General features: G+C 40.9%; 1 protein-coding gene across 8 annotated transcripts in view; it reads left to right on the top strand.

Annotated features, from left to right (window-relative positions):
* Positions 1-12,681, top strand: part of GOLGA4 (golgin A4) — a 126,937-nt gene that overhangs the window by 96,475 nt on the left and 17,781 nt on the right. For all 8 annotated transcript variants that reach the window (XM_019418680.2, XM_019418677.2, XM_053904014.1 and 5 more), the window contains 4 exons: positions 1,798-1,911; positions 4,559-4,579; positions 4,786-4,854; positions 7,982-8,057. In XM_019418680.2, the coding sequence (XP_019274225.2) occupies positions 1,798-1,911; positions 4,559-4,579; positions 4,786-4,854; positions 7,982-8,057 (280 nt within the window). The remainder of the gene's footprint in view (positions 1-1,797; positions 1,912-4,558; positions 4,580-4,785; positions 4,855-7,981; positions 8,058-12,681) is intronic.

Here is a 12,681-nt window from a genome sequence, read left to right as displayed (position 1 = left end):
CGTATTAAAACCTGAGCCCAACTGAATAAGTAGCTGTAGAGGTGATCCTTTCAAAGGTGCCTAAACCACATTGACATAGACGTCCACACAGGATGTGCCGTGGTAGAATAAAAACAGTAAACCGAGACCGTGGGCAATAACGTTGACAAGAGTTTGTGGTTGCTGGTGTTTTAGGGGTGGAGGCTAGGTTCAAGCGAGCCTCAGTGGGGAGACGTCTGAGGAGGCTGGTTACCAGATGGCCCTGCTTATGTTGCCGGAAGGGGTTCAGTCTTTCTCGGTTGGTCTGTTTCGTGACAAGTGGCATTTAAAAGTAAATTTTCCAAGTGTCCCCGTGGTTCGTTGCCTTATTTTGTGCCAGGGGCCTGTTTCTTTTTGTTTGTTTTTGGGGATGATGGTCCTGTCCAGTCAGCATCTGTTACATCAGATACCCGTTGGTTGCTGCTTTTCCTGTTTAGCTTCTTACTCAGCAAACACTTGTCTTCATTACTCAAATCTGATCAATATTCCAATTCCAAATGTTCTTTCAGCACAAAGGTTATTGCAAGATTTATAAGATCAAGAAGAGGTCTGGACTGCTCTGTATGATAAGTCAGGGCAGTTTTCAAGACAAATGAAGAAATCTAGAATGGGCAATAGCCTTTACAAGGTAATCAAAGCAGAAGAGAGAATGATTTGAATACCACATTTTCTAAGTAGGATTTTTGGACCAATAAGTCACATATACTTTTTCAGCTTTGTTTTTGTTGTTGTTGTTTGTTTATTTTTGTTTTTGTTTTTTGTTAAGTTTGGGGCAAATGGAGACATTACATGGCTACTAATACACTGGACAATAACTTATCTTTTTTTTTTTTTTTTTTTTACCTAAAGTTTAGTTGAACATTTTAGCCCAGAGAACCACTGGTGTTGTTGGGAGGCACATGTATAGATGTGCAGGTGTACTGAACCAGGACAAAGAATCATTTCTTGATTTTCACGGCTTTTCCAAAGGGTTGGGGAAGGCCTCCGCAACTTCTTGTGATCAGTACGTTACTAGCTGGTTGAGCACTGCTGTGCCTAAAAGTACTAGTTTATAATTTTTTTTAAGTTTATTTATTTGAGAGAGAGAGAGCAAGCACAAGTGGAGGGCAGAGAGGAGGAGAGACAGAATCTGAAGCAGGCTCCACGGCATCATAATTAAGTTTATTTATTTATTTTGAGAGAGAGAGAGAAAGGGAGACAGCATGAGCAGGGGAAGGGCAGGGCAGAGAGAGTGAGAGAATCCCAAGCAGGCTCCACACTGTCAGCACAGAGCCCAGCTCGCGACTCCAACTCCAAAACCATGAGATCGTGACCTGAGCCAAGAGCAAGAGTTGGACGCTTAACCGACTGTGCCACTGAGGCGCCCCTCTACTCGTTTATATGAACGGGTATTTTCTGGAAGTCAAATCCTAACGTGGAAAAGGGCAGACTCCTGACACACAGGCTCTGTGTCCGAGTTCTGTCACCACCTGGCGAACACCTGCTGGTTGTCGCTTCAGGGGAAAGACACTGCTCAGTGGGCTTTATGGGGTGGGGACAGGGGGAGCGAGAGGGAACAGTGATACCGTAGGAATGGCGAGCGTGGTGCTTAAAGTGGGACATGAAAGAAGGTGCGTAGAGCATAGTCATGACCGACCATAGAAACAGCGGTTTGTGCCTCCAAACTGGTTAGGTGTTTGTTTCTCCTTCAGAGGTGGTTTTCCATACACTGCGTTGCCTCTCTGCGATGCTCTTTTTGATATGTTAATTCACACTTGTTTGTTTGTCTTTATCCTAAAGGCTCGTGAAGAAGAAATGACTGCTAAAGTAATGGACCTCCAGACTCAACTCGAGGAGCTACAGAATAAATACCAGCAAAGGCTGCATCAGGAGGAGAATCCTAGCAATGACAAAGTGAGGGCAACTGGTCTTTGCTGCTGTTTCTTAAAGACACTGTCATTTCTGTCATTTGACTTGCCTGCTAACCTGCATACTTACCTCATTTAATCCTACCCAAAACCTTGTGGAGAGAGGTTTTTGCCTCTGTTTTATAGGCAGTGAAACCGAGGTTCATAGAGGTTAAATAAAGTGTCCAAGCTCACACTATAAATGTTGTGTTGGGAATTTAAACCTCATCTGCCAGACTTCAGAGCCTAGACATTTCTTTTTTTTTTTTTTTTTAACGTTTATTCATTTATTTAGAGAGTGTGTGTGTGCACACGAGTGGGAGAGAGACAGAGAGAGAATCCCAAGTAGGCTCCACACTGACAGCGCAGAGCCTAACACGGGGCTCGATCTCCTGAACTGTGAGATCATGACCTGAGCCAAAATGAGTCAGACGCTCAACCAACTGAGCCCCCCAGGCATTCTGAGCCTGGACATTTCTTTCTTTCTTTCTTTCTTTCTTTTTTTTTTTCTAATTTTAAAAAAAATATTTATTTATTTATTTTGAGAGAGAGAGAGAGAGAGATTGAGTGTGAGCAGGGAAGGGGCAGAGAGAGAGGGAGACACAGAATCCGAAGCAGGATCCAGGCTCCCAGCTGTCAGCACGGAGCCCGATGTGGGGCTTGAACTCACGAACCGCGAGGTTATGACCTGAGCCGAAGTCGGATGCTCAGCCGACTGAGCCACCCAGGCACCCCTGGACATTTCTGTTACAGCAATGCTTCTTAGTCTTTTCCTTAGAAAGAAAGAATACAGCGGAAAGTGAACCTCATTGCCCAGGGGCTTAGGCAAAAAGCGTCCATAGAGAATTGGATGATTAAAAAAAAGTTTGTAATGTTTTTATTTATTTTTGAGAGACAGAGCGTGAGTGGGGGAGGGGCAGAGGGAGCCAGAGACACAGAATCCGAAGCAGGCTCCAGGCTCCGAGGTGTCAGCACAGAGTCCGACGCGGGGACTCTCAGGAGCATGAGACCATGACCTGAGCCGAAGTCGGACGCCCAACTGGCTGAGTCATCCAGGCACACTGAAAATAGGATAATTTTAAATTTTTATATTCTGTGCTAAATACTCATATAGATCTTATATTCTCTTCTATAATACATCCTTATTTGTAGTCACATAAATTGTTTTTGGTTATTTATGAGTAAGAAAAACAATTTCTGTTTTTCTCCTTGGTTAATGGACTAGAGGCAAATGTAGTGGGATTATTTTGGAAAACGGGACTGGATTCAGAGCTCCCTGGCAGTACATAAGTGGGCGTTTTTAGGGTTCCAGCCGTATAGTCGATGCTATGAAGATGGGCCATGTTTGCCGTGTGGGCCCCAGGTCGAGACGCCGGACAGGGTACCGGCCTGAGGCCATGAGGTTCGTGACCTCCTCGTCGGGAGCTGTAGAGGATTCATCATAGAATGTCGGTTACCAGGGAGCAGTTTTCTAGACAACCCGTTGCCTGGGTCACTTCTTCCAGATGGGGAGGAGAAGCCTTTATAAGGGGCTCTGCTGTGCTGCGCTACTTGGTGCACATATCTTAGCAGTTAGCACCCAGCAGGTATTTCTTTGATAGTTGCAAGTTAGTTTTCCTGTTTTTGGTTTTTGCCGTCTGGGCACGATTTGAATATACCAGGTGCTGTTAAACATTAATTCTCTGAGGAGAGTGCATGTGCTTCGCTACGTGTTCTTTTCCTCAGTATCAGAATAAGCGTCGTTGCGTGTAGTGTCACTTCGACCTGTGCTGGGATGCCTTCCAGTATTGAAACATGAAATTAATATTCAGAAGGTCTCCTGAGTCCTTTACCTTGTGTCAAAAGAAAGGGGAGAGAAATTGGGGCGGCTGGGTGGCTCAGTTGGTTAAGCATCTGACTTTGGCTCAGGTCGTGGTCTCGCGGGTTTTGAGTTCGAGTCCCGCGTCGGACTCTCTGCTGACAGAGCGGACCCACTTCAGATCCTCAGTCTCTCTCTCTCCCTCTCTTCCCCTCCCCTGTTCTCTCTCTCAAAATTACATAAACATTAAAAAAAAATCCTTAATTATTATTTCTACGCTAAAAAATGTTTTGTTTTGTTCTTCATGAGTTTTTATCCTTTTTGAGCATCTTTGATGCTTCTGGGAGACAGTGAGTTATATATCAGTGTTGAGTTCAATGAAGAATAGTTTGTGATTATAGCTTCGAGTGGATTCCCAGAAATTGTCCTTTAGAAGTTTCCCTAAGGGGCCGATATGCTTTAAATAGATGTTAATATGTTTAATTTTTTTGAATCATAGAAATAATAAATGAATATATTCTTGTTATAAAAGAGATAATACGTAAGTATACAGAATGAGCCTTCTCTGGTGGGCACCTGTCCTTGCCAAGTAGTAATCATTGTTAGGAGTTTGGTGAGTGAATTTCCAGTACTTTTTCTTTGTGTTTACCTATGTTGGTGTGTATCCACACTACAATAGTTTGTGTAACAAAATAGATGAGGTTGAAAGCAAATATTTAAAGTTGTCTCATCTCAAATGTTATCACTTCCAAAAGACTAAGTTTTTATTTTCTAGTTATTTCCTATTATTCTATTTTATTGTTTCCTACAGATTTTAGTGTAGTATCCACTCATTTTTTTTCTTTTCCATTTTCAGGTAACAATTATGGAGTTACAGGTAAGACTAGTTCTTCACTGAATTTGACTGAAGGCAGTATATTGTATTGTATTGTGTATTGTATTGTATTCAGGAGTATTTTGTGTTTTAAGTTGAAACATAAAGGTAACTGTTTTAGCAAGGAAAATTTTACGAGGCAATATAGTAGTATATTCAGGCGGTGATGAAATTCATACGCGCTTCAGATCTGACTTTTGTTCTTTCAGACTCAACTAGCACAGAAGACTACTCTCATCAGTGATTCAAAGTTGAAAGAGCAAGAGTTCAGAGAACAGGTACGGGTTTAATTGGTGCCTTCTGTGTTGAACTGACGGCCTTAAAATTTACATTAGTATGTACTTGGATCTCATTTAGCTAATTTTTTAAAAAGACCTGATATCATACTGATTTAATAGTTGGCTTTGCAATTTTGTCTTGCACAGGAAATTTTATTCCCAAATCTGAATGTGCTAGAGGATATCTCTTAAATTTGTGATCGATCACATGTATTTAAACAAGAACATTTGCATCTTACTCTTTCCAGTGCTTAACATCTTGGATAAGAATTTTTGTTTAATTTGTAATAACTTAAGTTTTTTAAAAAAGCAATTTTCTGGGGCACCTGGGTGGCCCAGTCGGTTAAACATCTGACTTCGGCTCAGGTCATGATCTCACAGTTTGTGAGTTCAAGCCCCGCATCAGGCTCTGTGCTGACAGCTCAGAGCCTGGAGCCTCTTTGCATTCTGTGTCTCCCTCTTTCTCTGTGTGCCCCTCCCCTGCTCTCTCTCTCTCTCTCTCTCTCTCTCTCTCTCTCTGTCTCAAAAATAAATCAACATTAAAAAAAATTAAAAAAGGAATTTTCTCGTTTTTATCAGAGGGAAAAATATATTTGACGTCAATTTTTACTACTTTTTCCTAGTGGCTAAATTGTCTTCCTTGAATAAGTTTTGTCCATATATTGTCCAATTATTAGATTTCAAAAGGATTATGTATATGTGCCTAAAAGGATGCCCAAGCATAAGAGTCCCAGTGTACGTGTGTCTGTGGTGCATCATCTTTAGTAGTCTTTCTTTCCGAACTCCGGAGAGAGAATGGCACAAGTCAGCAGGCTGTTTGAAGGCTACATCTCTGGGGATTTCCCATTTTTCTTAAAAAGTCATACATACAAAGATCTTGATAATCGTTGAACTTAGGTAATGGGTGGGCATATGGGCATTAATTGTACTATATTCTCTGTGGCTGAGTAGGATAGAAAATTTTCACAATATTTTTTAAAAAAATTATGGACGCTAAGTCCCAATGCTACTTAATTTTTTCCTACTTCCCAGTGGTTTATCTTTTCTCATCTATTCTCCAGATTGCTGCCTGAAAATTCCCTTCTTTTAGCATCCTCAAATTTTCCAACTGCTAGCATGGCAATTTTTGTATTAGTTATTTTTATGGTGGCAGAATACACATAACGTAACATTGACCATCTTAACCAAAGTGCATAGTTCGTTGACATTTAGTTCATTCACAGTGTTGTGAAACAATCACCATTATCTAGTTCCAGAATTCTTCATCACCCCATCAGAAAACCTCCTAACCCATTAAGCAGTCATTCCTTGTTACCTTTTGGCAACCGCTGATCTACTCCTGTGTCTGTGAATTTGCCTGTTAGGAGTATCTTTTGTAAATATAATCATATAAAACCTAGCTTTCTTTTTTTTTTAATTTTTTTTAACATTTATTTATTTTATTTTATTTTTTTAATTTTTTTTTTAACATTTATTTTTTAAATTTTTTTTTATTTTTTTATTTTTTTTTATTTTTTTATTTTTTTTATTTTTGGGACAGAGAGAGACAGAGCATGAACGGGGGAGGGGCAGAGAGAGAGGGAGACACAGAATCGGAAACAGGCTCCAGGCTCTGAGCCATCAGCCCAGAGCCTGACGCGGGGCTCGAACTCACGGACCGCGAGATCGTGACCCGGCTGAAGTCAGACGCTTAACCGACTGCGCCACCCAGGCGCCCCAACATTTATTTTATTTTTGAGACAGAGAGAGACAGAGCATGAACAGGGGAGGGGCAGAGAGAGAGGGAGACACAGAATCGGAAGCAGGCTCCAGGCTCCGAGCCATCAGCCCAGAGCCCGACGCGGGGCTCGAACTCACAGACCGCGAGATCGTGACCTGAGCTGAAGTCGGACGCTTAACCGACTGAGCCACCCAGGCGCCCCAACATTTATTTATTTTTGAGACAGAGAGAGACAGAGCATGAACAGGGGAGGGGCAGAGAGAGAGGGAGACACAGAATCTGAAACAGGCTCCAGGCTCTAAGCTGTCAGCACAGAGCTTGACGTGGGGTTCGAACTCACGGACCGTGAGATCATGACCTGAGGCAAACTCGGACGCTTAACCGACCGAGCCACCCAGGCGCCCCAAAACCTAGCTTTCTTATGTGGCTTCTTTTGCTCAGCATGATGTTTCTAAGATTCATCATTGTGGCATGTATCAGTACTTGATACTTTTTTATGGCTGAGTACTATTTCATTATATGGATATACCGTACTTTGTTTATCCATTCATCAGTTTATGAATGTTTGGGGTGTTTCTACCTTCTGGCTATTACGAATAGTGCCATCAGGAACGTTATGTACAAGTTTTGGTTTGAGTACCTATTTCCAGTTTTTTGGGGTATGTACACCCAGGAGTGGAATTGCTAGATCATGTGGTAATTATATGTTTCCCTTTTTGATGAACCGCCCAACTATTTTACGTGGTGGCACCATTTTATGTTCACACCAACAAAGTTATAAGGATTCCAGTTTTTCCACATCCTCACCAACAAGTTTTTTGGATATAGCCATGGTAGTTGGTACGAGGTGGTTTCTCATTACGGTTTTCATTTGCATTTTCCTAATGACTGATGATGTTGAGCATCTTATTATCTGCTTGTTGGCCGTTTGCATGTCTTACTTGGAACAATGTCTGTTCAAGTCCTTTGCTCATTTTTTAGTTGGGTTACTTGGTTTCGTGTTTAGTTGTACGCTTCACACTTGTATGCTAGATACAAGTCCCTCATCGGGTATGTGATTTGCAAGTGTTTTCTCCACTTTGTGGGTTCTCTTTTGAGTTTCTTGATAATATCCTTTGAGGCACAAAAGTTTTACTTTCGATAAAGGTCATTTTGTATATTTTCCCTTTTGTTGTTGTAGATATGTTTCTCTATGTGGTATGTTGTAGATATGTTGTAGATCTGTTTCTCTTTTGTTTGTTGTAGATACGGCTTTTGGTGCCATATCTAAGAAACCATTTGCATTAATCGTATTTGCCTGTGTTCTGTCTTAAGTATGAAAGAACCTAGTGCCTACAGAAGCCCTTTTTTTTACATATGGTTTCTGTGTGAATCTTATGATACAATTTGAGTATTTGTTACTTTTAGATTCACAATTTAGAAGACCGTTTGAAGAAATACGAAAAGAATGTATATGCCACAACTGTGGGGACACCTTACAAAGGTATGAATGGTCTCTTATGTGATCCATGGTTATCTCCTATTGGTGCACTTAGGGATGATTTTTGTTTTTGTCTTTGCGCGTCTGTTCTTTACCATGAATATATTTTACCTTTGTAATTCACCGATAACAGCTAGTTTTAAGGAAAGCGTGCTAGTAATCTAAAACAAAATAATGCGTATCCGTTGTAAAAAAAATCAAACTGCCGCAGTGTGTAAGTGGGACTGCACTTGTTCCACGCTATCCGGATGGAACCGACCTAGTGGCAATTTATGTATATTTTTCCAGACTCTTCTGTATGTATGCAAACATTTGTATGATCTACTGTATATACTCATACAGACACAGTTATATCTTTTAGATGCTTCCGTTTTTTACTATTATAATAATGCCAAAATTATCTACTTTAAGCTTGGATTTAGGGAGAAAATAATTTCATAAAAATTCTTATATTCAAGGTAGGAAAGGATGATATTCTCTTGATTGAAATAAATGCACTGCTTACAAAGGGTTTTAAGAATGAACTTGAGTGTTTACATGGTTATGTACAACTATGTAAACTCATGATCGTGAGGTAATCATGGTCCTTGAATAATCTCATTACAATTTTCCATTCTCAGTTTTACACCTCACTTCATTAAGAATAGTTTTATTTTGCTAAATGTTTTGTAAAGCTTTCTGCTTCTTCGGGGAAGCACTAGGGCCTAAATGTAAACCTTTCCTTTGTGTTTTTGAAAGCTCTTGCTTAATGCAATGAAATAACAAGATATTATACAATTTTTAATTAAATTAAGCAAGGCCTCGCTTTGGATTCTTTCCAAAATGCTCTTCAAAAACAAGAGAAAACCGCCTTGGAAGTGGCCCGTGGCTCATTGCAGAGAGGACTCCTGCTACAAGGATCGTTTGCCGTGTCTAAGTCAGCAGATGCGATCGTCAGCGTAACTGCTGCGTCCGTGCTCAGCAGTGCATAGAGAATACTGCTGATTCTTTTTGTTAGTTTCACCTTCAGATTTTTATCATTTTCTTTTGTTCTCAGTTTTAAATTGTGAAATGAACACACATGTCCAGTTTATTTAATAACTAACACCTGTACGCGTCCCTTCCCTCCTCCGAGAGCAGAGCGTTCCTGTCATACCTTTCATTAGCTGAAATGGTGTAAAACAGAGAAGCAATTACCATTAATTTATGTGGAAAAATGTTTAGCATCCCCAGACCCGAAAGTCTCCTCTCTTAGGCCTGTCTGCTACCTTAGACAGGTCTTGCTAACAGACGCACAAAGCCAATCGAGATAAGACACCGATGCTCACAGGCACCGTGCGAAGCGACGGCGGCCGGGTACTGAGTGTGGTTGCTGGGGAAGGGGTGAGGTGGGGCCGCTCTGGCCGCAGCGGTCTGTGCCGCGTCTCTGACGGCCCACTGCCAGATGGATGCCGAGCACCATTTCCACTTCGCCTTTCTTCCTGAAAGCAAAAAGCCTCTTTAGATTTCTTGCGGTTAGCAGAGGCACGTACTGATGCAGGCCTTTTGTGGAAGAGAAGCGGCGTGATGTGAATTTTCGAAAGGCGGGGAACACCTGAGTGTCGCTAAGTGTGAGGCGCTGTGTCGTATCTCAGCTCCTTTAATCCCCTCACCAACCCAATCAGTCTGGTTCAACAAGCACAGTAATCTCCTCACCATGCTGCCTTTTTGGTTTTTTTTTAATGTTTATTTTTGAGAGAGAGAGAGAGAGAGAGAGAGAGAGAGAGAGAGAGAGAGAGAGAGAGAACATGAGCAGGGGAGGGGCAGAGAGCGAGGGAGACACAGAATCTGAAGCAGGCTCCAGGCTCCGAGCGGTCGGCATAGAGCCCGACGCTGTGGGCTCGAACCGACAGACCGTGAGATGGTGACTTGAGCTGAAGTCAGACGCTTGACTGACTGAGCCCCCCAGGTGACCATGCTGGGTCTTTCTAAAGAGTAACAACAGAATAAGCACCCATCATACAGGAAGAAATAAAAGATCACTGACCGGTTCTTCAGAAACCTTTATGTAAGCCTCCGCAATAATATCTTTATTCCTCCCCTCACCCTGACTTTTTCCCGACTCTATGTTAACCATTGTTCTTCTTCGTTGTGTACCACCTATGTATATATTTCTAAACAATATTTTGTTTAGATTTTGCTTGTTTTGAAACTTTATGTAATAGAATCATACTGTAAGGTTGTATTTGTTTCTTTTGCATAATGCAAGTTTTGAGATACGTCTGTGTTGTGTGTGGCTCTTGTTCGCTCAATTCGATTGATCAGTTTTGTACGTTCTTGTACACGTCTTCCTCGTACTCACGTGAGAGACTTTCTCTGTACAACTACGACCGGGCTTGCTGAGTCATAGGGTGTGAATGCTTTCACGCACATCCTATCCTAGATTGGCAAACTAGATGCAATTTGAAGATAATATAGGAGATTGTTCTCTATGTTTTTTGTACTAGTTTTCATTCCCACCAGCAATGTGTGTGAGGTCTTGTCACTCCAGCCCCTTAATGCTGGTGCTAAATTAATTCAGCGGTGCTAACTTTATTAAAGGCCCTTAATGCTTGGCTATGGCCCTTAATGCTAAGCTATGACTTGTGATTTTAATTACCTCTCTCTTACTAGTAATCATGTTGAACATCTTATATGATTGTTCATTTTTTTATTCATTCATTTTGGCTTTATTTCTTCTTTTGCGAAGTCCCAGCCATTCCTTTTTTGTCTTCTAAGATTAGGTTATCTCTCCTTTTCCTTTGATTTGCAGTTTTAAAACAATTCTGAATATTAATCCTTGTTTTGTATACTACATATACATGTATACATATATGTATGTGTGTGTGTATATGTATATATGTATTGTAAAGATATTTACTAGCTGGTGTCTTTATTGTCTTAATTTTTTTATTTTTTAGACGTATAGAAAAGTAATAAGTGTGGTATATAATGAACACACATGTACACGTCACCCTCAACAATTATTAAGACATATCTAATCTTGATTCATCTGTACCCCCAACCTTTCCTAACCTTGCTCTATTGGATTATTTTAAAGTCAGTCCTAAATATCATATCTTATTTGATATAAATAATTTCAGTATACATCTATACAAAGGATTCCTTCACAATAACTGTAGTACTAGGGGCACCTGGGTGGCTCAGTCGGATAAGCATCTGACTTCGGCTCAGGTCATGATATCACGGTTCGTGGGTTCGAGCCCCGCGTCAGGCTCTGTGCTGACAGCTCAGGGCCTGGAGCCTGTTTTGGATTCTGTGTCTCCCTCTCTTCTCTGCCCCTCCCCTGCTCATGCTCTCTCTCGCTCTCTCTCTCTCAAAAATAAATACACATTAAAAAATAAGATAAAATGAAACCAATAAGCATAGTGCTAGTATCACACCAAAAACTTTCACAGCGATTCCTTAGTATGTTCAAATAACTAGTCACAGTGAAACTTACCTGTAGCTTCACAAATGTTTTCTTGTGGTGATGGTGGTAAACAGTTGGTTTATTTGAATCAGTAGCCAAGTAGTATCCGTACCTTGCATTTGATTGAGAAATTGCTTAAATCTCTTTTAAAAGTCTGCCTTCCTTGTCTCTCTCTGTCTCCCTCTCTCTTTCTCTCTTCTTTTCCCCTTTATTTATTCAAGAGACCAAATTACTTGTGCTCAAGTTTCACACGTTCTGAACTCTTGGTGTTCCAGCCCCTGGTCGTTAGAACGAGGGGCTTGATCAGATGGAGACTGTGTTATTGGCAGTGGTGCCTCCTCAAGGGAGCCGTACTGCCTGTTGCCTCCCAGCGAAAGACACACGTTATCTTAGCAGTATCTTTCACACGGTTCCGGGTGCCGTCAGTCTGATTCCTCACCTTTCGCCTTAGACGTTAGCACCCAGTGGTGACCGTTGGCCAACATCGGTTGTTTCACCAGTCATTGTGTAACGGTGATCATTCAGATCCTACCATTTCTTGTGCAGATATTAACTGGCATTCTTCTGTAAGCGGAAATGTGCCCTGTTATCTATCTGGGGTATAGCTCCTACGTGAATTTGTCTTTGCCTGCTGTAACACCTCACTCAATTATGATGACTTTATAATATATCTTGCTGTTTAGTTGGGGAAGCCCTCCTACTTTGTTTTTCAAGAATGTCTTAGCTATTCTTAACTCTTTGTCAATTTAAGTTTCAGAATCAGATTGTAAAATTGCATTCATAACACACACCCAAACCTGGGAAGGTTTTGATTAGGATTGCATTGAATTTATAGAAAAATTGAGGAGAATTGGCACCTATATGGGATTGAGTCTCCAACCCATAATCATGATCTTTCAACATTTACTTAGGACTTCTGTAATTTCAGTCAATAATGTTTATTGTTCTGACTACCTCTTGTACCTCTCTTCTTACATTTATTCTTAGGTGTGATTGTAAATGTAAAATTTGTTTCTCGTTTTTATTTTCCAGTTAAGTAAATGCATTTTCAGGAGACATTCTTGTGCATTTTTGAAGGATATCTGAGCATGTCTGCTTTTAACTAAAATTGTCTGTCATACGCTTAGTTGATTAAGGTTGTGCTAAGTGTAGTTAAATGGATTTTCCACTTGTGCGTTTTGGAATTGGGCCCAGGTA

This window comes from Panthera pardus, unplaced genomic scaffold (genome assembly GCF_024362965.1).
Source record: "Panthera pardus isolate Hobbes unplaced genomic scaffold, ASM2436296v1 HiC_scaffold_16, whole genome shotgun sequence".
In the NCBI taxonomy this organism is placed as follows: domain Eukaryota; kingdom Metazoa; phylum Chordata; class Mammalia; order Carnivora; family Felidae; genus Panthera; species Panthera pardus.
The sequence above is the reverse complement of the archived record's forward strand: the minus strand, read 5'-3'. Positions and strand labels throughout refer to the sequence as shown.